We start from the raw sequence: 25,645 nt of genomic DNA on the forward strand, positions 1-25,645 counted from the left end.
GTTTGGTTCTATTGCTATATTCCAATTTGGGAAATTACATTCTGTATACTTATAGTCCCACCGATAATTTCCAATTGTTTTCTACTTAACTGGGTCAAAAGAGGAGGTCACTTACTGTAACTGGAGGTTCTTCGAGATGTGAGGTCACTATCTGAGTTCCATATGTGGGTGCTCATGTGCGCCATGTGCCTGAATCTGGAAGTTTTTTCCAAGCAGTATCTGTTGGCCCGCACATGTGCAGTATGTCTCCTCATGCTCCTGATCAGAGGTATAAGGGACAGTGTGGGTCGATACCACTCCCGTTCCTACTCTTACTGCAACGTGGTCAAGTCCCAAGCAGAGGGGATGGAGGACAAGTAGTGGAACACAGATAGGGAGCACATATCTCAAAGAACCTCCAGTTACAGTAAGTAACTTCCTACTCTTCTTCGAATGATTCCACATGTGGGTGATTTATGATCAGTGTGGTGGTGGATGCAAGGAGGCTACTGGCAAAGCCATTTGCAATACTGCTAATCCCACGGCTTTGTTCACAGCTATTGCATGATCAAGGACATAGTGCATTGTGAATGTGTGTATGGAATAACATGCTGTGTCTTTGCAGATGTCTAGACACAGAATGTCCGCTAACGAAGCGGAGGAAGTGACTTGTGCCCATGTAGCACTGTAACGCCCCTGAGAGCAAGCTGTAATGCTCCCAGGAGAGGGGAGGTTTGATATATCTTGTAGCATTCCAGTAGGCAGCGTGAGACCCACTTGGAGATCCTCTGTGAGGATATGGTTTGGCCCCTTGATATTTTTGCTGGGCTACGAAGAGTGATGGAGACTTTTGAAAGGGTTAGTTCTTTGTAGGTAGAACACCAGAGCCTGACTGATATCAAGGAAGTGTAGTCTCTTGTCTATAGGGGAGGCATATGGTTTTGGGCAGAACACAGGCAAATGGATGGATTGGTTGAGATGGAATTCTGACACAATCTTAGGAAGAAATTTGAGGTGTAGCCTCAAGAAAACTTTGTCCTTATGGAATACCGTGTAGGGAGAGCCAGCCGTCATGGCTGCTAGTTTACTGATCCTTTGGACTCAACTTGGAATGCCACTTTTATGAAAAGGTGGGCCATGATATAGGTTCGAAAGGTAGTCTCATGAGGCCTGAGAAGACGAGGCTAAGGTCCCCATGAGGTGTGGGTTTGGTGAATGGTTGGAAGGTTTTGAGCAGGCCTTTCATGAATTGTATCATTGTAGGGTATGTAAAGATGGAGCATCTGTCCACTGGGGGAAGGAAGGCCACTAAGATGTACATCGATAAAGCTGAGAGCCAAACCCAATGTTTTTAGGGCAAGGAAGTAATCTAGGATGACCAGAATGGTCACCCTGTCTGGTCAGTGGTGGTGGTGGCAGACCCATTCCAGGAAGTGAAACCACTTTGCTTGATAGCATGTTTTGGTTGATTCTTTTCTGCTCTGGTTAAGGATCTGCTGGACTGGTGTGGATCTGCTCTATGTCAGGGTGTGAGATGAAGTTGCCCAGGCAGGGATGTTTGAACCTGCCCTGATATTGTGTGAGAAGATCTGGGGATAACCAGAGCCTGATTGGTGCATGGGTGAAGAGCTTCATGAGATCTGTGAACCAGAATGGTCAGGGATGGTAGGGTGCTGTGAGGATGATGGTGGCTCTGTCCCGACGCACCAGAGAACCTGAAGCAACAGAGGAACGGGGGGCGGAGCATATTGGGGGTGACCCATCCATGGGAGCAGGAGAGCATTGCCCTGAGACTCTCTTCCCACAGTGCCCCTAGAGCAATACAGGGGGAGCTTCCAATTTGCATATGACTTGAAGAGATCCCAGTTGGGGGTACCCCACCATGTGTAGAGGTTGGTCAGTCCTGTAGTTCCCATTTGGAATCAGTATGGAAAGTCCTGCTCAGTGTGTCTGCCAGGGAATTCTGGATGCCCAGGAGATACACAGCTTTTAAGGTCATCTGGTTTCTATTGCACAAATTCTACAGTCTGACCAACTCTGAGCAGAGGGAATGAGATCCAGACCCTCCTTGTTTGTTGATGTATGCCACTTTGGCAATGTTGTCTGAAAGGATTTGTATGTGGAGAGCACGTAAGAGGGGAAGAAAAGCTTTGAAGGTTAGGCAGACTGCCCTGAGCTCCAGGACATGTGTGTGATTCCTGGATTCCCATGGTGTCCACCTGCCCTGCATTGTCTGGTGGTTCAGTTGGGCACACCGACCCATAAGAGAGGTGTCCATCATGATGGTGGCCTTAGGAGTGGGAGGGCTGAAGGGGGTCCCACTCATGACCTTGGATGGACTGGATCGCCAAGCAAGAGGGGTCAGAATGTCTGAGGGGACAATGACTCTGGATACGATGTGGTCCCTGTTCGGCTTATAGGTCAGGAGGAGCCGAGTCTGTAAGCACTGCATTTGGAGTCTTGCAAAGGGCATCATGTAGGTACAGGCTGTATTGTGCCCCAAAGGAAGAGGCATTGGTGGACTGTTGTATGGGGCTTGTGGCAGATGTAGACATTTAGGGAGCTCATTGTGGCAAAGCCTTCTGCCAGGAGGAAGGCCCATGCAGCAACCAAGTCCAGTCTCATCTCTACAAAATTATAATCTGTGTAGGTGACAAAACAGACTTGTCTTCATTCATGTAGATTCCTAGGGAAGCCAAAAGTCTTTGAAGAGATTGGGTCCTGGAAAAAACTTCTGTCATGATTGTCCCACTGGAGCAAATTGTCCAGGTAAGGGAATACGGTGTGACCCTGGCATCTCATTAGAGCCACTATGATCGTGAATACTATGACAAAGTTCTGTCCTTGACTCCGTGGGTCCTGCGTTTCCTGGAGGATGTTTGCTAGCCTCAGAGGCTCCCTGTGACCCTCCACGTAGCCCTTCTCTCTCTAGAGGCAAAGGTCACAGCTTACTGAGCCATTTTTATCATAAGCCAACAATGGAGGTGAGGAGAAGCAATCCTCCCTCGCAGTCTCTGTTGTCTCCCAGTCTCAGTGATTAATTGGGGTGGGGTGGAGCATGGGCCCACCCTCTACTCTGGGCTTCAGCCCAGGGACCCTAAAATTAGCAGCTATGGTCACTGATTTTTTGGAAATAGGATATATACAATTCCCTGGGCCACTTCCCCACAGCAGCCCTCACTCAATATCTCCTTCACTGTTACCTCAGGGCCTCCTTCTTTACACCTGATATGGATTCTTACTGCTTCGTTCCTCCAGCAGCACAGCTCCCTCCTATAGGTCCTGACACCCATGCCTCACTGACTAACTGGGAGGCTTTTAACTAGTTCCAGCCAGTCCTTGATTGGCTTCAGGTGTTCCAATCAATCTAGCTATCTCCACTGCCTTCTAGAAGGATCTTAATTGGTCCCAGGTGTCTTGATTAACCTGGAGCAACTGCCATTTGGTTACCATGGTACCAGGGATTTGTTTAGCCTGGGGCTAATATACCTGTTCCTTACTACTTTAATGTAGCCATCTGGCCTTGCCCTATCACAATACCTTTGTAAAGATCTGTGGCACCCACTATGCTGAAGGGAAGAAAACAAAATTGGAAATGTCAATGTCCCACCTTGAAACAAAGGAATTTCCTGTGGAACAGATGGATGTCTATATTGAGATATGCAGCTTTCATGTCAAGCTCCCTTGTGGAGAGAGGAAATCGATGCCAATATGATAATGCAGAATTTCAGCTTCCTGGGGTCCTGGATTTCCTCCAGTGGGATCTGTAAAACAGTAGCCACTCGCTGCAGGAGTTCAGATATTCGTGATGATCATCCTGTGGAGAAAGCAGCAGAGGGATGACAGCTTCATCCAGTGATAATGAGACTCCAATCTGAATCAGTGGTGCCGGTTCCATATCTTCCTCCTCATAAACCGACAGAGTTGGTTGATGCATAGAGAAGGAATGATAAGTAAGAGTCAGGATGGATTTGTCGAGAACAAATCGTATCAAATCAACCCGATAGCTTTCTTTGACAGGCTAACAAGCATTGTGGATGAGGAGGTAGCAGTAGATGTGGTCTATGCTGACTTTAGTAAAGCTTTTGATACTGTCTTGCATGACCCAGATGCAACCTAGATAGAGCTACTATAAGGTGGGTGTAAAACTGGTTGGAAAACCACTCCCAGAGAGTAGTTATCAGTGGTTCACAGTCATGCTGGAAGGGCATAATGAGTGGGGTCCTGCAGAGATCAGTTCTGGGTCCGGTTCTGTTCAATATCTTCATCAATGATTTAGATAATGGCATAGAGAGTACACTCTTATAAGGTTTGCGGACAATACCAAGCTGGGAGGGGTTGCAAGAACTTTGGAGAATAGGATCAAAATTCAAAGTGATCTGGACAAACTGGAGAAATGGTCTGAAGTAAATAGGATGAAATTCAATGAGGACAAATGCAAAGTACTCCATTTAGGAAGGAACAGTCAGTTGCACACATACAAAATGGGAAATGACTGCCTAGGAATGAGTACTGCGGAAAGGGATCTGGGGGTTATAGTGGACCACAAGCTAAATATGAATCAACAGTGTAACACTGTTGCAAAAAAAGCAAACATCATTCTGGGATGTATTAGCAGGAGTGTTGTAAGTGAGATACGAGAACTAATTCTTCTGCTTCTCTGCTAATTAGACCTCAACTGGAGTACTGTGTCCAGTTCCGGGTGCCACATTTCAGGAAAGATGTGGACAAACTGCAGCAAGTCCAGAGAAGTGCAACAAAAATTATTAAAGGTCTAGAAAACATGACCTATGAAGATTGAAAAAATTGGTTTGTTTAGTCTGGAAAAGAGAAGACTGAGAGGGGAGATGAGAACAGTTTTCAAATACATAAAAAGAGAAGATCCAAGGAGGAGGGAGAAAAATTATTCTTCTTAACCTTGGATAGGATAAGAAGCAATGGGTTTAAATTGCAGGAAGGGCAGTTTAGGTTGGACATTAGGAAAAACTTTCTAACTGTCAAGGTGGTGAAGCACTGGAATAAATTGCCTAGGGAGGTCGTGGAATCTCCATCATGGGAGATTTTTAAGAGCAGGTTAGACAAACACCTGTTAGGCATGGTCTAGATAATATTTAGTCCTGCCATGAGTTCAGGGAACTGGACTGGATGACCTCTTGAGGTCCCTTCCAGTCCTATGATAGGACTCTTGTGACAGTTCTGGGCGTCTGTAGTATGAGTCCCAGGTGGGCCCCAAGGGAAGTGGTACCAGACTTCCTAGGAAGGTGTTACAGGCAGATGGGTAGGGATGCCTCGGCTGCCTGTCTGGGTTCCTGCGGTGCAGAGGTGAAACTTTCTGGACTATATTTTGGGACTCCTCAGAGCTGGATGATGATTTTGATGGAAGTGGTGGGCCCATTGGTACAGGAAGGCTCAGGTCCGATGAATGGGAAGGGGCCTTTCCTGAAGCAGGAAGAGCAGTACATCCCCTGGCATAGGGATCTCTCGGAGAATGGATGGGATCGAGAGATGTGGGGACTGCGGGTATGGCAAGAACACCTCCTCTGGAGATGAGAATATCTTTGTATGTCTGGGTGTCTGCGGGATGCCCATGGAGACTTTGGAGGGACCTGATTCCATAGTCAGGCCTCTTCTGTCTGCGTGAGGTCGAGGTGGCACCGCTGGAGTAGCCAAACCTGGGCTCATAGACGGGCACTCTAAGAGTCCTTGCACCAGTCCTTGTACTGGCATTACTGATGGGTCCTGCTTCTTCTTTGCCTTATCCTTCAGATGGGATTGGTTCCGCGGGGTCCGGGCATGACATCTCACCCGACCTGACATAACTTGAGGAGGAAATGGATCTCTTATGAGCAGTACTCTGCAGGGATCTTCTCTTGTGCCTGTGAGAGTGTTTTTTGCTCTCATGGTGGGACTTGGCCTTACTTTTCAGTGTGGAAGTTACATATTACGGCTTCTGCTTGGAGTGGCACTACCGGGTTGTGGAGGCTGCTGTACGGGGGGGGTCTCTGTAGCCAGGATCTAAGTGTATCCAGGGCCTCATCATCTCTTTCATCAGGAACTTGCAGAGATGGAGCTCACAGGCCTTTCTGGTTCTGGTTGGGAAGGACTTACAGATGGTACACTTCACCAAGATGTGTGCTTCTCCCAGGCAGTATAGGCACCATCACTGATAAAAAAAAAAAAAAAAGAGGGCAGGAGACGCAGTTCTTGAAGCCTGGGATCTTAGACATAATTCATCAGTGTTGGGGGTTTGTGTCCCCCGACTGGGGAGTGGTTCTACTAAACTACAAACTATACCACAACTATATCAACTATATTAACCATCCTAACTAAGCTATAGAGTAAAATTAAGTCTAAATTATTTACAGTAGAGAAAGGCAAGTCTCTCATCTGGTAAGAGTGAAGGAGGATCAGGGGTTCCAACTCAGGCCATGTGGGAATAAGAGGGAACTGGAGTGGCATTGCCTGGTACTGCCCCATATACCTTCAGTCGGGGGCATGAGGAGATGTACTGCGCATGTGCGGGTCAACAGACACTGCATGTGCACCCATGTGTGGAATACACACAAGGCCCATCACTCAAAGAAGATCTGTTTGCTCACACACTTTTGCCACAATGTTCCATCCTACAGGTGACTGCATTTCAGGGTCGAGTGAAACAATGCCTGTATATATTGTTTCAAAATTGCCTTAGGATCGTTCAGGAGGAACAATGTACATTTGACATATGCTTATCCGCTTCCAGACTCTGTTGGACCGTCAAAGGCATGGCTTCCATCAAGTTGTATTAAGAGAGCCATTACCAGAGGAACAACCGTGCATCATACATTGGAAAAAATAAGGACAGATTTCAATATAACTTCAATAATTTGAAAAATAATCCATAAAACCCACATGCTGCAACACTCCCAATATCTTTCTAATTTGTGCATTTACTTTTTCAAAATATTTCAGCAACCACAGTATAAACAGAGACACTACATACACTTTCACTCTAGTGCTTTTCTACCTCAGTTTCAATAGAAAGACGTTGAGTGTATATAAAACCTTAGGTTCCAAACTTGAAACTCAATACCAAAGAATTGGCGCAGATCCTAGTGTGTAATTCAGAAGTCTTGTTTACACAGCACAAGCAATCATTGTTCACAACTGTGCTTAAGAAAGGTTTAAAACAAACTGGGTTAATAAGAGAGTTTGGCTGAGCAGTGTGGATGGTTCAAACTGTGTTATAAATGCCTATAAATCTCTTAGGTTTTTACCTGGGTTAAAGCAATTTTTTTTAAAAAGCCCATTTGCAACATAATTTGGCCTCCTTCCATACTGCCTGCCCAAACAGTGTTTAGAAGCACAGTGCTCGATCTTCAGCTGCTGTAGAGCCACTGAATTTAATGGCTGAAGTGTTAAATGCTGTTGTTTGCGGTTTGTAGATGGGTCAGAAATTATTTTTGTAACACCAGTAACCTACATTTAAAGCAGATTTTATAGAAAGGGGCAATATATAAATAAACAAATAAATATTTACCCATCAAGTTTTGTTCTGTTGCCATATTCCAACTTGAGAAATTACATTCTGCATACTTATATTCCCATTATAGTTTTCTACTTCCCTGGTTAAAAAACAGTTGCTTGCTACCTGTAGCCTAACCCACCTAAATGTCCAGTTGAAATCATCTGTAACACGTTCCATCAGGTCAAACTGTGGCCCTGGGACGCTGCAGATTGGACGGTTCCAATTATCTCGTATTCTCATGTAGAGGTTTCTTGTGTAAAAGTTCTCAAAATCTTGATAAAGTGGCACAAAATCCTGGTTTGAAAACACGTACACGGTTACATTTCTAGGAAAATCACCATCTTACGTACTTTATTTATTTAAATTAAAAAGACAGACTAATTCATTAAGAAACTGGTAGTAGTACACCTCTACCTCAACATAACACTGTCCTCGGGAGCCCCAAAATCTTACCGCATTATAGGTGAAACCATGTTATACTGAACTTGCTTTGATCCACCAGAGTGCGCAGCCCTGCCCCCCCGGAGCACCGCTTTAATGCGTAATATCCGAATTCGTGTTCTATCGGGTCACGTTATATTGAGGTAGAGGTGTACAAGCCTAGCGTTCCTGTGCCATATTTAAACTCCCACATTTGCAGGTTTGCTTAGTTACCCAGATTACCATGTATGGCCCATTTATTTCTGCCTGGCAAGTAGAAGAGAACTCATGAAAGGGTCCAGTCTTCTGAAAGCTCATACCAGGAGGAGTCATCATGCCAGATACACACTATGAAAGTTATTTTGAAAATAGAGAGTTTCATTATAATGCAGAGCTGCTAGCAAATGTGGGATAGAAAGCCCGTCATAATCCATAAGAAAACAGGTTCATTAGATATAACCTGAAAACCTACAGTGATTTATCTGGATATTTTCAGCCTAGACTAGAAGTTCCCACCTTAGTTTATACATGCCTTCTTCTTGTAGGGCACTGACTTTCATTAACGAATACTTAACCATGGATTATATATATATTGCATCATAGTCATAATAGTTAGCAAATATATACACATGAAATATGAGAATTAGCAGAATACACAATGATGTGGTAAAAAGGTTTTATTGGAAAGTTTAGGAACATCATTATTCACAAGTGGCCAAATCACAGAGGACATATCAAAAGTGTGATAATGAAGTCTTTATATCCTGCTACTTTATTATGTAGCTTATGCTGCTTTAAAAAAAAAAAACAACCTATAAAACCAAAAACACCCTGCCTCCTATTTTAGTACCATCTTCCAGATTTTTTGAACGGAGTTGGTATTCTTTTTTGTATCTTTCCTCCTGTAGCTCCAGGTCCCTTGACTCAAACTACAGAGGGCTCAGAAGGAAAAGGAAATTATAAACCAATCAATTTTAGAATCCATACAAATGATTATAAAATAGCTTTTCTGTGTATCACAATGCCGTGATTTTAGGGTCCCATATCTTGGGCCTACCAGGGAAAGAAACAATTCTTGGGTGTCTCGTTGGAACATGAGGATCCCTCGGTTATTTTTAGCCCTGATTGTGCACAGGGCTTTGAGTGGTAAACCTGCCACCAGTCCAAAAATGAACTGGTCAGTCCTGGCCCTCAGACCAATGTAATTTTGGACTGGGGACAGATGAAGAAGGAAACGTTTGTGATATATATGGCCCATATTTGAAAGCTGCTCAGATTGTTAGAAATCGTGCCCCCATGGGAACTGCAGGGATCAAGCATGAATTGATCATCTATAGCTGCTTGGGATCATTCATGCTTCCACTTCCTTTGGCAGGTCTGCTTTAAATTGTCTGGATCAGTATCAAACAGACTGGTATTCGATACTGATATGGTCAATTTAAAGCAGGCCTGCCTGAGGAGATCGAAGCATGCTTCTAAGGCAAACTGTTTTTGTTTTGTAGTTGGAGCAGAAGAATCGGACTAATTTATGATCTACTTGCAAACACACACCCTGGGATGGGAATCTGCCAAAATACTCTCTGTGAAGTAGTGAGAGGGCAGCAGGACAATGGTCTCCGTTTTCAAAGGGGATAGTATCATAATATTGTCATTATTGTATGCTGTATATCAACAGGACTCCAGTGTATTCCCAAAAACTCTTCAGGGGAATCATTTATTCATGTGTTAGCGTAACGGAATTAGGGCAACAACAATCCCCAAATTATGCAGGAATAGTGCTCCAGTTTCCAACAATTGTTACAAATCAGGGTTTTATATTTTGGTATCACAGTTTATTTTCTGCTTGATGGTTACCTATGTGTGAACGTCATTTGTATTTACCATCTCCTGTGTTTATAGGAAGAAAACAAGTTACTCTCTTAAAATAGCAGTCTGCAAAGAGTGTTTTAAAAAACATTCTTAGGTTAAAAATGTTGATGATTAAGCTAAAGAATACCACATGCCTGAGCTTTGTTCTTTCAAGACATATTTTAGCTTTTATGCAAATAAAAAGCTCTTGATTCTGCAAATTGCCACCTCCCTCTCCTTTTACTATTATGGGCTGTTACTAAGAAAATTTCCTTTTGGACAGACAGAAGAGGAAACCCAGCTCCTGGAGAGGCCAGAGGGGGTTGTTAGTGTAATGAGAAAAGATAAAAAAAAGAGCTAAAGTGTTGCTGGGTACGCCAAGAGATAAATATATGAGCGTACACTTGGAGACTGCCTCGACTCCTGTCTCGAGGCAAGGTCAAGCAACCAGTCGGGAGGGACAAGCGGGTTGGGGCAGGGAAGGCATAAGGCACACTAAAAGCCAAAGAAAAGCCTGACCTTGGCCAGAACACAACCTTACTCCTTACTTTTCCCATGGGATACAAAAGAGGTGGTACCAAAGCCCCCAGACTCACGACCCACCAAAATGGAACATGACCATAAATTGTAAGGTGTGGGACTAGGGGCATATGTAACCCACAGCCCCCCTGGGGGTGGTGTTCTGTCCCATCTAGTGGCACCGAGACCACTTAGAGAGAGAGATAAAATGAGTCTGTCTACAGCCTTAGCTAACAGCCAGTTGGCTTTTAGCTCATGCAGTAGAGGCTAATGCTTTAAGCTCCAGAGGTCCCCAGCTCAATCCCACCTGCTAATAACCAGGGTCTGTTGGCATTACAAGTAGGTAGACTCATTTTATCTCTCTCTTTAAGTGGTCTCAGTACCACTAGATGGGACAGAACACCACACCCAGGAGTGTGTGGGTTACACATGCATTACAGGTAGGGTGACCAGATGCCCCGATTTTACAGGGACAGTCCTGATTTTTGGGTCTTTTTCTTATATAGGCTCCTATTACCCCACCCCCAGTCCCAAGTTTTCACATTTGCTGTCTGATCACCCTAATTACAGGTATAATTAAGCTGGAAAGGAGGAGGAGGTGGGAAAAACAGGGACAGAGAAGGCTCTGCGGCGTACAGAGTTATGGATATGCTTGCTTGATTAACCCCAATAAACATCTCATTGTCTCCACATCAGATTTCTGGTCTTCTGCTTTCCGTCTGCATGACAAGAACCAGGAGAGAGCAAAGGGAAAGCCCTTAACACAATACACAAACTTTTTTCATACATACTTTTTGTTCTTCTCTTTCTGCAGCAAGGTTACATTTTTCTAGTCCACAGGCTCTCATAAAATCTCGCAGGTAGCCAAATATTGTTCCAACGCCAAAGCTCAAATAAGTCAAAACAGCAACATACATTGGTGCTTGTTCAAAGTGTTCATTAAAGGGCCTTTTGTAGAGACCACCATTTGATATGCCATTTTTCTGAAAATGTAAAATAAGAATGTGTGATTAAAACATTTCAGCTGGCCTTAAAACCAAAAATAATTTGCTTCAAGACCTCAGTTTTTTAGACCCAATCTCTTCCTATAGCGTAGCAGAGGTATATCATCATAGCATTAGACCCAGCAAATACCCTGAATTTAAGGAGGATTACTTCTTATGCTGTAGTCATCGTTATAGGTTCTAGGAATAAGACAAGCAATAACAGGAAAGGGGGTAACCTGGGCTTGTACCTTAAGTTAGCTTACAAAATTGAGATTGCAGGACATGCCAGTATTGAAATCAAGGGCTGTTATTTGTGTCCATTTAATAAAATTCAATTCTGTCCTGTGTATAGAAAAGATACTTACACTGGACACTGATTGAAGGCTTTGCAGGCACCAAGAAAAATGCATAGATCCACATAAAAAAAATAGCAGAAAGGGCAAAAATCAATAATGGTGCTAATGCTGCTGATGCTCAATTTTAATTTATTTATTTATTTTATTTATAATCCTCATATTGGGATACAATCCAACCCTTTGTTTATAAATGTAACAAATTCTGGGTCACAAGTCACTGAATTACTAAACATCCAAGATGAAGGTTTGACAGGCTAAATCAATAGTAATCAAAATTGATGTAGAAACATGATCAGAAATATGGATCTTATCAATACCTACAGCATCTATCTGTGCTGCTAAGAGTATGGAAATTCAGAAAGATATTTAGCATGTAGTGAGGTGGTGTGACCTCCCTTCCAGCCAGAAGGGGAGGAACCACTCTCTGTGCACAAGTGAGCGGAACCAGGCCTGACTCGCTCCTCCCACCGGAAGCACATCACTGGGACAGGAAGCATAAAGGGCAGGGCCGCCCGCTCAGTTGGGGCCAAGACACTAAAGGAGACAACCGAACCCTGCTCGCTCCCAGACACTGATCTGTTGCTGAACCCAGTGATGCCCTGCCCACTGGGGAGCCCGTTCCTGCCACGGACCTGCTGGGATTGCTACAGGCAACCTACCCAGAGGAGGTGGAGGATGCCCTGTTGTTCCACCTACACCCCAAGGGGAGGGGAGGAAGTGGCCCAGAAACAGTCGACCTTAGACTGGCTGCAGCTTTGCTTGAGGCACGGCAAAAGTGTTACAATTGGGATCCCCGCTGACCCAGTGGCAGACCACTCCACCACTGTTAGGGCCCTGGGTTGGGATTCGGTGGAGTAGGGTAGGCCCAGACCCCACCAGCCACCCCACCCCTGGGGTGGCAGCCTCCCCTTACCAGGCCCAGCGGCCTGTGCCCATCGGTTGTCTGCTGGAGCCAGGATGTCCTACCCCTGGGGTTTCCTCTGGCTCTGCTACAAGAGCCCAGAACTGATTGACTACTGGGTTTGCTCGGTCTCTGCCTCCGTAAGCCAGTGCTAATTGACTGGTGGGGTTGCTCTGCCCTGGGCCAAAGGGCTTGGAGCTACTTAATGCCAGTGTTGGCCCGAGCCCCTGCCCCAAGGGCCCTGAGGCCATAGACTAAGGTGGGTGCAGCCCCTGTTTGAAATGTCCAAGGCCCTAGACGGTTGGCTGCACAACCCATTGAAGTGATCAGGAAGCTAATGCCTACGCTGATTCCCCTGACGCGAGGCAGCGGCCCCAATGACGAAGTGAGGCAGTGTAGCCTCCCTCCAATCCAGAGGGAGAGGGACAACTGCCCCATCACTACAAGCCTCAAAAATGTTCAGTAAAAAACCAAAAACGAACAAAACAAAACATACTCCCTTTCTGTCAGGTTTAAATGGTGCAAAGTGTTCTGCATTCTTCAATGTATATAAAGTGCTTATTGTATCAGTCTTTGAGATGGGTTATTTGTTCCTCATCCCAGGATTACACATTGCCAATATTGACTTATTCAGAACTGGATCATTTACTGCATTGCAGTTCTCAACAGTAATCAAACAGAATCATGTCTATAGCTCTCTTATGATGGTTGAAGCTATTGTACCATGGTGCCATCCACTCCAGTGTGGTCACATAAGTAAGTCAGCTGCACATTGTGATCAACTGTGTGAAAATTAAAGGACGAGTGCTGAGGTTTGGCCTCCAAACATGAAGGTCAGCCTTTGCAACACCAATGGAGATCTCCATGCCATGTCCTGACATTGATAAAGCCTACCACAAACTAAGGGTAGGCAGTTTGTAAGCTACATGATGTGCACAGATGATCTAAGTAAAACCATATTTCTATTATTGTCACCTTACATTCCAGGGCAGGGACGCAAGGATAGCAGCTTTGAAGAAGCCATCCTCTCCTTCACCCACAGCTGTGGGATTATATTTAAAACTTGAGTAGTATGGCAGTTCAGATCCAATGTCATGCAGCTTTTCACATCTCCAATTCTTTACCTCTGTGCTGCAACTCCACTGCTTCATACTAGTCTAGGTCCCTCCAAAGTTGACCCATCTCCAAGCTGGCCTGAGCACAATCACAAAAATAAGAAAGAGAAAACACCTAGGAGAAATGATCTAGTAGGAAATGGGAATATTCAGCCACTGGTAGAGAATACATTGACTAAAGCGCCAACCCAGAGGAGAAATGACCCAGGGCAGTCTTTCCTCAGTGTGGGTGAGGTCTTAGTGGCAATTTGTTTCTAATTTTCTCAATCACAACATCCTTCACTAACTTAATAAAGAATTCTGCCCCCAAGCAAGTCCACTGTTGCTTCCATGAGATCAGAGCTGTGAAGAAATGAAAAAGATCCTGTCTCTTCTACTTGTCTTGTGCACTGTGCACACCGAGCGAGAGACAGGCATACCTCAGAGAGCCCAAGCAGTCTTGTCACAAGAATTCTGGTCCTTTTATCTAACTAGAGAGCTTCTACCCAGAGAGATTACATAGTCTGTAGTGGAGAAGAACTTTTGGCAATGCGCTGGGCAGCAGGGGCCCTATACGATCCATTCCTTGGAATCCCATTCATACTGGTCAAACAAGCTCTGTTCAAATGGCTTCATGTCATGAAGGGCTCCAACTGAGACATTAACTGAAATCAATAGGGTTGTCATGCCAGGTAGTTAAGTTGGGCATCAGCCAGGAACATTGTCTTCTCCAAGTTCTTATGAACTTCTGTTCCAAGGGTCACTGTGGTGATTGGGGTTAGGGTGGAATGTAAAACACTCAGATGGCAGGTAAGTATCTTCAAAGGCATCTCCAGCCACTTGGGCAGTGACGGGAGAGTCCGACAGTGAGAGGCAAAGATTTTGCAGCATTCCCCAGATCTGCCGGTCCCCTGCTCTCTCACCCGGAATCCTCGACTTTCTTTTTCATTGTCCCCAACCCAAATGTCAGTCAGACACAGTCTTAATCTTTTCTCTTGATACAGGAGTAGTGGCTCCTGCAGAGCCCACTGAACTGTGGGACCCATGCACCACTAGTAATTCTGGGGTTGGATTTATCCCACCTGGCTTGTATCACACACATACACACACAAAACGCTTCATGGCTAAAAATTCAGGCTAGGTCCTCAGCTGGTGTAAATCAGCCTACCTCCTTTAAAGTCATGGAGCTAGGCAGCCCAGAACTCTTTTAATCCCCGCTGTGGAAGTCAATGTTGTCCAGCACGGCGTACTGGCTCTTGCTGGTACACCATACCAGACCGTATCGGCTTACTTTCACCTCTGATCACATCCCTCTGCAGTGCACTTTGCTGATGCCATAGACAAGCCTTAATTCCTTCCTGCCTACTTTCATTTTGGATTTCTCACTTTATTTACCCATGTCTCACACAGCAGAGCAAAGTTCACATGATTCCCTCTCAGAGTAAGAACTGCTGGACTCTAACAATTTCTTTTCTCTCACTCACCCCACCCAATACCCTCAACTGCAGGTGTCTGCAGAATCACTTGATGCTATGCCCATCCCTCATATGTTTTGAAACTTGTGATGCTTATGAAAGACAGAGAACATATTGTTGTGTAACTTTAAAAAAATCTCACTGGTGATTACATGAGAATCACAAAACTCTTGGTGTTTGCAAGCCGTTTCAAAATGACAGAGGTAAAAGAGCTGCATTCACAACCCCCCTGCAGCAAACCTGAATTTCCCCCCACAAGCCTTGGGTAATTCATGGGAGCAGCTAAACTATATACAAAAAAACCTTTCTAAAGTAAGACACTTATATGACACAGTACTTCAGAGGCAAGCAAGTATCCACAATAAATGCAATCTCTCTTTTTCTTTCCATTTCAATTGCATTTTTCCAAATATTTTTATCGGATTGGAATGCATTTTTAGTGGCATGTGCCCTATCTATAACAACACTTAAAAAAAGGAGAGACATCATATTTTGTCAGTATTTCTGTCTTTTGCAGACAGTATGTTATCTTGTTATGAACAGGTCTTATAAACCAGGGTTGTCATTTTATTTTGGATTAAAAACAATGCCCAAGAACCACCACCATCTTTAATACCAGAGAAGCTAATTCTCATACTATTGCAAGCTTTGCCTTTTCAATACTTCTTCCCCAGACCAAGCTGAAATCCCCTATATTGGCTAAGGATTAGCCTGCTCTTTGAAGACTAGATATCTTCAATTAATCTGTGCAAGGGATCTCTGTCATCTCTGCCAAGGCATTTTAATGCCACCCATAAATGCTACCAGTAGTATCCAGTCTACTAGTCAAATAACCAAGGGTTAGATTCACAAAGGCATGTAGGTGTGGCAACACTGAACTTTGACATGTCTCTCTTTCAGTGACCTATAAAATCACTGCCATTCATGAAGCCTGAGTTAAGCACTTAAGCTCCCTATACAATAAATGAGACAAGATAAGCACCTAAAGACTAAAGACTGGGATTCATAAAAATCAGCATGCTACGGAGTTCCCAACCTACCTTAAGCAGTGGGAGATGCCAACATGTCCTAAGCACTGCCCCCTGAAGGAATTCATTGCCTATGTCTGGGATGGAGGGAGACATCTTAAGTGACACACAATTAACAAAGGACAGGCAACACCAATCTTATAGGGCTTCATCAGCTTGGCTGAAGATAATAGACACAGATTACTTAAAGACAGCATCACTATGTAATTGAACCCTTTAAATAATCTCTGTGCAATATCAATGTTAGTAATTCAACAAGGAAAGAGCAGAGCTACTGCATTGATGTTGGAACACATAAAATAATGGTTAAAGGAGGATTGTTTTAGTCACAAAGTGGATTATGGCCTGGATTTGCTAATGCAAATCATTTTTCCTTAATTGATGCTAGACCTCCTGCATGGCTATTGGCAGGTAGCTATACATGGAGAGAGAATACAGTATTCATCTTACAAGCAGGGCATTATCATTTCAATGTTATGCTTTTGGACTTTGAAATGTTCCCAGCCAGGGCCGGTGCAACCATTTAGGCGGACTAGGCAGTTGCCTAGGGCGCCGAGATTTGGGGGTGCCAAAAAGCATCCCTCCATTTTTTTTAAATGGTTGAGCAGCCGCTGCTGCTAGAACAGAGAGGGAGTCTGAGCTGCTGGCGGGTGCCGGCAGCCCAGGGTGTCCCCTGGGTCAGGGCGCGCCGCGGCAGCCGGCAGCCCAACGGGTCCCCTGGCCCAGGGAACTCCGGGCTGCCGGCTGCTGTGGAGGTGCTCTGACTCTGGGTTTCCCCTGGGTTAGGGTGCTGCTGGAGGGGGTGGCAGGCAGCTCCCGTGGAACTGCTGCAGTCTGCTGGTCTGTGGCTCGGATGGAGCTGCCGCAGTCGTGCCTGCGGACGGTCAGCTGCTTGTGTGGCTCCGGTGGACTGCCCTCAGGAACACCGGACCCTCTGCAGGTACCACTGTGGCAGCTCCACCGGAGCCGCGGGACCAGCGCGCGGGGCGACGAAATTGCCGTCCGCCTAGGGCACTCAAAACCATAGCGCCGTTCCTGTTCCCAGCACATTTTATAATCTAATGAACGTTGTATTGGCATACCTGGTTTAAAAATCTCCTCTCATTTGCCTATTTGGTTGCAGGTTCTACAACGTTTGGTCAGCATTTGCAGAAGCAATGGGACCTCCTCATACTGAAGGAAACAGGGCTGGTTATCACAACTCTAGTATCATTTATATAGATGAGAAAAAGAGCTCTCTGCAAACCATATCTTGTTTAGAAGGGATACAATCTGATCCAAAAAAAGATGAAACATTCTAATTTCCCTCAATAATACAGATATAATATAGATCTGCTAATCGCTGGGATTTACTGGTTATTACAGGAAATTGATCAAAGACTATGTGAATCTGGTTGATGTATTTTTAGCTTTCAGTAGGGAGAACACAAAATTCAAGAGGGATATGCAACATCAAGAAATATTTGATGAAAACAATAAATCACATGATTTCTACATCTGTTCAGAATTTCACAGATTTCAAGAAGTCGTTCCAAATGCACACAGACACCTATGACAGTGCATTCCTGTGGCAGAAGGCTGATGAGAGGACAGTGATTATTACTGATGTAAACCAAATGCTATATCAGAGTGAGCTTTCTCAGTCAGAGGCAGAATACCTGGGGCTTAGATGGACATTTCCTCTCTAGCACTGAAGGAAAACATTTATAGCTCATCTCTGTCTGAAGTGACTGATGATAGTTCTGTCCTGTAAGGAAAACCATCAAGATGCAGATTGAGTCTCAAGGAATTTGATGTGGATCTACTTAAATTTTCTAGGACTAAGGCCGCACGCAATACCTTTCCTAGAAACCTATTCCTTGATATCCTTAAGAAATAGTTTAGTTCCACAACAAGTAGGGAATGTAGGTCTGAATCTTACATGATCAGGCATTATCCTCCTTGAAACCAAAAAAAAACAAAAAACCTGAAATAACTTCAGTCAGAAGACCCAATGATTAAAAGTGTTATTGACACAGCTCCATATGCTTCCATTGATCTCCACTAGTACTGCTTAAAAGATAAGGTATCTTTTACTGTAATGACATAGAATCATTTCTGATACAATCACCCAAGATGTCAGTTCAGATCAGATATGCCAGACTCTTTAACAGGAATACCGTTAATAAGGCTATACACAACCGTGGGATCAACACTGCTCTGATTGATGCACCTGGGGTTGATTTAGTGGGTCTAGTGAAGACCTGCTAAATCGATGGCAGAACGCTCTCCAATTGACTCTAGTAATAAATGAATAGGTAATAATTGGAGATATACCAATCTCCTAGAACTGGAAGGGACTTTGAAAGGTTATTGAGTCCAGCCCCCTGCAGGACCAAGTACTGATTTTGCCCCAGATGGCCCCCTCAAGGATTGAACTCACAACCCTGGGTTTAGCAGGTCAATACTGAAACCACTGAGGTATCCCTCACCACACTCCACTAGGAATGAGAAAAGTTAAGGTAAGTTGATGGGAGAGCATCTACCGTTGATGCAGCATGGTGTAGTCACTGCAGTAAGTTGACCTAAGCTACGTCAACTCCAGCTGCATTATTAACATAGCTGGAGTAGTGTCATGTAGGTCAACTTCCCGCAGTAGTGTAGACATAGCCTAAATTAGGGATGATCATAGAACTGTTGTATCTACAAGATGCCAAAACAAGAGTTACGGCAGCAGGTATTTTGACTAGGAACAAGAAAGTATCATTGACTCATGTCCTAAACAGCGAAGCTCAGTCAATGAAAAACAGATTCATATATGGTCACAGTATGTCTACAGTGCCCTTGACTGTATGTAAGAGAACGGTCCGTGCTGAATGCTCAGAGAAAAAATATATCTAATAGAGAAACAGCTTATACAGACTAAGGGTAAAATTATCAGAAGTGCCCACGTGACTTAAGGAGCCGAAACCATACATCAACACAGCAAGAAAAAGACCCGTGGCAGTGAGTATCGGAGCCTGGATCAACTGACTTGGTCTCGCATAGCAGCGCTGAAAATAACAGTGTAAATGTTCAGACTTGGGCTGGAGCCCAGGATTTCAGATCTCTTAAGGGGGATGGTCTTGAGTCTAGGCTCCAGCCCAAACCTCTAGACGGCTATTTTAGTCCTGCAGCATGAGCACTGTGAGCCTGAGTCAGGTTCTGAGACTCATTGCTGAGGGTTTTAATGAGATTTAGGAGCCTACCTCCCTTCGATAATTTTGAAAAATGTTACCCTAAGTGAACAGTATTAATTGTTTGCTCTGGTGCATCAAGTTTCTGCAAGCAACTCTTCCTCTGAACTTCCCACAAGGACAAATTTTATATGGGAATACCCTTTTCTAGTGAGCTTTAAATCAAACTACAGCCAAACTTCTGGGCACACAGTACAAACTCATGAAAGCATATGCCTTCTGAGGAATCAGACACAAAGGTGTGAATAGTATTTACACAGGGAATTGTCATATTAATCGGGACCTGTCATTTCTACAAATTGCTTTAGATTTCAACACTTTTCCATAGTCCAGCACAAGTGATAATCTAGCATATCTACTATATGGTAGAATTATTCCAGATCCACTTAATCCAGTCTTGAGAAGTGTCCTGAATATGAACCATTCTACTTAATACTATGAACCTAGAGATGAATGACTATCATGCTAGAAATGTCTTGGACCAGTTCCAAATACAAAAAGTATCATTAGAATAGGTATCCAGGAGAGAAGCTGTTTTGAGTGTAAATAACTTAGTATGAGGTATAACTTATTTCAACTCCAACACAGCTATGGTTGTACTGCAGCTCCCTTTTATACTGCCACAAGAATTCAGCAGGACTGATTATATTGAATAGTTATTTGAGTGAAGATGCTACTGTCTACAGAAAATGCTGTATATAAGTATATAATACTGAATTTGGGACTTGGCACTTCTCCCAGTAAAATACATGGGAGTTTTGCCACCAACCCCACTGGGTGGAGGAGCAACCTCCTACTCTCTTACAACACTTTGCAATCTTCACAATGAGAGATTTGAGATTTTTCAGCCAGGAATAAGATAGCTGTATCTGTCAGAACACGTGCCTTCGCTCTGTTGAAACGCACAGCTGAATTCAGACATGGAGACTCTATACTAAATTCACCAAAGTAACTGAGGAGGTAGCTCATGGAGCCTGTCCCCAAGATGCGGCTTGAGCTTCTACCTAGTGCTTGCTAGTTAGAGTGGCCTTTCCCTCTCCTTGTATGGATTGCATCCTGGATTCTTTTTTGTGACACATTGTACCTCCACCCAAGATGGTTCCTCACTGGACTGGAACACATGAGGTGCTGTGCCTTGGGAAAACGAATGATGCTGCTAATGGGCACAGGAGTATAAAAGTCAGCACAGAATGAAACTATGAAGTACATCAACAGAAATCCCAGCAAAGAAATGACACATCCAAAACTAACAATGCAAGGAAGAAGGATTTTACTGGGAGCAGGAATATAGGACCTGGAAAGGAAAGGGTTAACTAATAAGTACTACAGCATTAACAAATCAATCAGTTTCCCACCTCACCACACTCACAATTCTTCCTGATCCCCAGCTCCCTTCTGGCTCCATTCCAGGCAAATAGTACATGAAGTATGATCTGCAGACAAGTGCACAAAGAACATTTGCCCCCAGCTCCTATGGGGCCCCTCCTTCTGCTCTTCTCCTTCCTCACAAGGCCCTGCCCCCTGGCCTGGCCAGAAGGTAAAAGGCCATGGTAAGAGCTGTGCAGGGAGCCCAGGATACTGTGGAAAGCCCTGGACCCTCCACCTGTCCTGGGACACAGGGTGGGGGCTGCTCTTGGGCATCCCAGCCCCCTGACCAAGACACGTGCAGGGTCCGGGGCTCCCCACAGCTCTTACCATAACCTAGGGCAGTAGTGAACATTTGGAGGGGCATGGCAGGGTCCAGCATTGCCCTGCCTCCAGCTCTGCTCCAGCCCCAACCCAGCCCTGCCCACAGCCCCAGCTGTGACTCTGCTCCTGGCCACACCCCCACTCACCGCCCCCAGCCCCATTCCTGGCCCCAGCTCATTTGTCCTGTTTGCTCCTGTCAGCTGATCACCAGTTGGCAAGAGCAAATGGGACAAATGCCCAGTCTTGCCAAAACGGAGCTTGGGGTAGGGGTGAGCGGCAGGCCTCAAGCCAGCCCTACGCGAGAGAGGAAGAGGGAGTCATCGAGTGGCTCAGACAGCCCTGCACAGGGGAGGGGAAAGGGCCAGCTCTGTGCGGGGGGAGGGAAGAGGGGCTCGGACCAGTTCCAGGGGGGAGGTGGAAAGTGAGAGGGGTTCGATCCAGTCTGGCACAAGGCAGGGAGAGGGGCCCTCACTCTGGCGCAGCTGGGGAAGGGAAAGGGCCCTCAGCTCGGCACAGGGGAGGGCCTTCACTCTGGCATGATGTGGTGTTCGAGTGATCAATTCAGCCAGCTCTGCCTAGAGATGGGAAGAATATTGCTCCTGTTTCCACAGACTTCTGGCTGGGCTGGATGAGGGGCCTTCGAGGGAAGAGTTCCAGCCACTCCTATCGGGCCCCCGGGCATGGGCTTTCTTGGCCCATGCAGTAATCTGCCACTGTCTCTGAGTCAGGCTGATAGGCTGATCAGCTCCGGCTCATTACTGGCCCAGCAAACTGCTTGTCCAGGTCATCCTATGCAGAACCCTCCAATTTAAAAAAAAAAGGCTCCAAAGTTGATCCCGGCAATTACAGGCTGGTAAGCCTGACTTCAGTACCGGGCAAATTGGTTGAAACTATAGTAAAGAACAAAATTGTTAGACACATAGATGAACATAAATTGTTGGGGGAAAGTCAACATGATTTTTGTAAAGGGAAATCATACCTCACCAATCTGCTAGAATTCTTTGAGGAAGTCAACAAGCATGTAGACAAGGGGGATCTAGTGGATAAATGGTACTTAGATTTTCAGGAAGCCTTTGACAAGGTCTCTCACCAAAGGCTCTTAAGCAAAGTAAGCTGTCATGGGATAAGACGGAAGGTTCTTTTGTGGATTGGTAACTGGTTAAAAGATAGGAAACAAAGGGTAGGAATAAATGCTCAGTTTTCAGAATGGAGAGAGGTGAATAGTGGTGTCCCCCAGGGGTCCGTACTGGGACCAGTCCCATTCAACATATTCATAAACGATCTTGAAAAAAGGGTAAACAGTGAGGTGGCAAAATTTGCAGATGATACAAAACTACTCAAGATAGTTAAGTCCCAAGCAGACAGCAAAGACACCGCACAGTAGTGACCAGTGGTGCTGGAACAGAGGAGGGAAATTGGGGACTTGATACCAGTCAGATCTGTGTTCTTGGGGAACCAGGGTGCAGTATCCAGCCTGACTCATGAAAGCCACCCCTCACCCCAGGTGACCAAATGTCCTGATTTTATAGGGACAGTCCCGATTTTTGGAGTTTTTTCTTACATAGGCTCCTATTACCCGCCGCCTCCTGTCCTGATTTTTCCCGCTTGCTGTCTGGTCACCCTACCCCATGCCCAGTCTCTGCTGCCTTAAACCAAAACCCATCAGAGGAAAAAACTTGCAGAGAGCAGTGAAGGACATTGGGAAACATACCTAGATCCCTCCTGACAAGGGTGACAAGATTAAGACATCTCCATTAGCATACAGAATGAAGAACAGAGACAACTCCACATGCCTCATCTGCATGAAAGATGGGACAGGGAGAGATCTCAATTTGCATACAAAATGGATAACAGAGAACTGCACTGAACTCTGGGACCAGAAAAGCAGGAATGCATTGCATCTTGGGAATCTCTGCTCCAGATGTTAATGAACCTATGCCTGCACACACCCAGCTCAACAGTTATCAGACCAATTCTAGTAATGAATCCTTGATTGATATCCAAAATTCTGAAGCAGCCTAATTGCATTATGAGCTCCCTGGAAGAAAACACCATCCATAGCCAGGAGTGATCAGCTCCTATTGTCTAGCCTAAAGAAAACCCTTGAGTCATCAGTTTACCTATAAACAAATCTAGTGTTCTCCCTTGAACCATTGTATTTTCTTTACAAAAATCACTACTCACCCTCTAGTCAGGGTTCTGATGCTTAGATCCAAACTATGCATCAGTTCTACTGGGACTCCATCTTCTCCTGACTGATTGTGCTGGAGGCTCTGCCTGTCTCCAGCACTCAGGACCCTGACCTACCACCATCACCTGGGAACCCTGACCAGTTCAAGCCACATGGAGTGGTGAGAACTCCCTTTCTCTCTCTCTCTGTTTTCCTTTCTCTGTCATGTTGGTTTAGCCCTCCTTGTGTAGTTATCACTATTATTCAATAAATAACTTTTACGGTTAAGTTGGTTGCTTCTCTCTCTCTCTGAATTTTACTTTTTTGTGTTCTTAGCTTCCCCCATTCAGTGTGTAGCAACGCTTCTTTTATCTAAGCTAAAGATCCCTGCAGCATCCAAAATACTGTGGGGGTTTTCTCATCAAGTAGGTTACTGTCGGTACAATTGTGATGTGAGAGTGGGGATAGGGACGTGCTGAATAAGGGTAACAGCTTGAAAGTGCTGCTTGACCCAGTTCATCGCGCCCAGGGGCACATAAGGAGAGGCAGCTTGAAAGTGCTGCTTCCTCCAGCCCAATGTGTCCAGAGACATATAAGGGGTCAGCTTGACAGTGCGATTTGACCCGGTCCACTCAGGACTTGCTCTGTTAATGTGTGTGTGTGTGTGTGTGCGCGTGCGCTCATCCGGTTCTGGGGCTGGAGGAACCCAGCCCTGGGGATCCTAGGTCCTGCAAGATAGCTCCATTGGGAAGGGACTTGCAGAAGGGAGAAGTAGAGCTTCATATGAAAACACAAGTGACACAACCAGTACCTTGATAGAATTACAGAACTCCCCACCCACCCCCAGAAGAGTAACTCGAATAAATGAGCATACCCCAAAGTAACGGGCAAATCTGGTAACAGGTCTTGCCTGTTAACTTTTCACAAGAGTGGACCCCTCCTCATTTCCCTCTTCTTCCCCCCCGAGGCTCCATCCCCTTGCCAGGCCAGTGTGGAGCCCAACCAGGGAGCCCAGGAAATTATTGGAGCCATGGTGGACCCTCTACCTGCCCGCAATGCAGGGGGGAGGAGGGGGCTGAGAGCCCCGCCATGCCCCCGCCCCCCAGGCTCCTCGCCTGGCCAAGGGCAGGTGGAGGGTCCTTGGCTCCATGCCAGCTCCCCACAGCTGCCCACACAGCTCTCCCCCAGGAGCGGCGCCAGGGTTTTTGGCACCCTAGGTGGGGGTCCTTCTGCGCTCCTGGTCGTTGGCAGAAATTCAGCGGTGGGGGGGTCATTCCGCGGCTCCGGTCTTTGGGGCACTTTGGCGGTGGGTCCCAAAGCGAGTGAAGGACCCTCTGCCGAATTGCCACCAAAGGTGGCAAAATGCTGCCACCCCAAATCCTAGTGCCTTAGGCGACTGCCTAGGTCGCCTAAATGGAAGCGCCAGCCCTGCTCTCCCCGACCCAGCTCTGGTGTGTGCGTGCATGTGTGTGTGTGTGCGTGCGTGCCTCGGAGCCTCAGGCTGGCCATAGTAGAAGCCAGGCGGGCAGTTGTGAGGAACCGTGGTGCAGACTCTCCACCTGTCCTGGGTGGGGGATCTGGGGGGGCAGGGACACAGGCAGGGGGCTGCTCCGGCCCCCCACCCAGGGCAGGTGGAGGATCTGCTGCGGCTCCCCACAGCTTCCTGCCTGACTTTTATCAAGGCTGGGCTGGGGCTTCAAGCTCACCTCCGTGTCCAGCCGGAGCCAGGTCAGGGAGAGCTGCACTGGCAGCTGTGGGGAGCCTAGGTCCCTCCACCTGCCCTGGTGAGTCTGTGCTACAGCTTCAGAGCCCTGCAGAGATACAAAATTTGTATCCGCATCCAAGCTCCTATGCGCAAAAATGGTCCATAGATACTCGCAGATTGGCAGGGCCCTATAGATGAATCTTTGGTCTGACTCAGTATGGCTATTCTTATTCACCTTAATGGGATTTTTTAGTTCATTCTGACTCCAAGCATGCTGAGAAACGGAGTCTGAGGGTTCTGGTACCCATTACTGTTTTAGTCCATAGAGTAGGACCCCCTAGGGGCTCAGTACATTCTCCTGAAGCTGGTAGACTCTAAGTAGGGGTTACCCTGACATTATGTCACTTGAACATTTATTTGATGAATTTCCACTTTTAGAAACAGAAAAGATAAAAATTATTTTGGCATCAACCTTCATTTGTGACAGAATGACCTTATTATTGATGAGTCAGTGGAAATCCTAGAATTAACAGTGGATGAGCAATCAATTCAGAATCTGTTAAAAACTGAATATTTGAAGGGAACACAACATAAAGAAATATATTGATCTCTGCCTTTGTGGAAGAGTAGTGGCATCATAACTCTTGCACCAGCTAAAACAAACTCCTACATTCCATGCTGGAGGAATCCAAAAAAACCTACAACCCTCTATATCTACTAACAAAGACTCAGCAGGAATACCGCTTGGAATTG

General features: G+C 45.6%; 1 protein-coding gene across 1 annotated transcript in view; it reads right to left on the reverse strand.

The window, feature by feature from the left end:
• SPTLC3 (serine palmitoyltransferase long chain base subunit 3) overlaps positions 1-25,645 on the reverse strand; it is a 128,664-nt gene that overhangs the window by 70,207 nt on the left and 32,812 nt on the right. Inside the window, exons 2-3 of the mRNA XM_075063461.1 lie at positions 11,065-11,256; positions 7,626-7,780 (exon numbers count right to left, since the gene is read on the reverse strand). Coding sequence (XP_074919562.1) covers positions 7,626-7,780; positions 11,065-11,256 — 347 coding nt within the window. The remainder of the gene's footprint in view (positions 1-7,625; positions 7,781-11,064; positions 11,257-25,645) is intronic.

The sequence above is a fragment of the Chelonoidis abingdonii genome, chromosome 3 (genome assembly GCF_003597395.2).
Source record: "Chelonoidis abingdonii isolate Lonesome George chromosome 3, CheloAbing_2.0, whole genome shotgun sequence".
NCBI lineage: Eukaryota > Metazoa > Chordata > Testudines > Testudinidae > Chelonoidis > Chelonoidis abingdonii.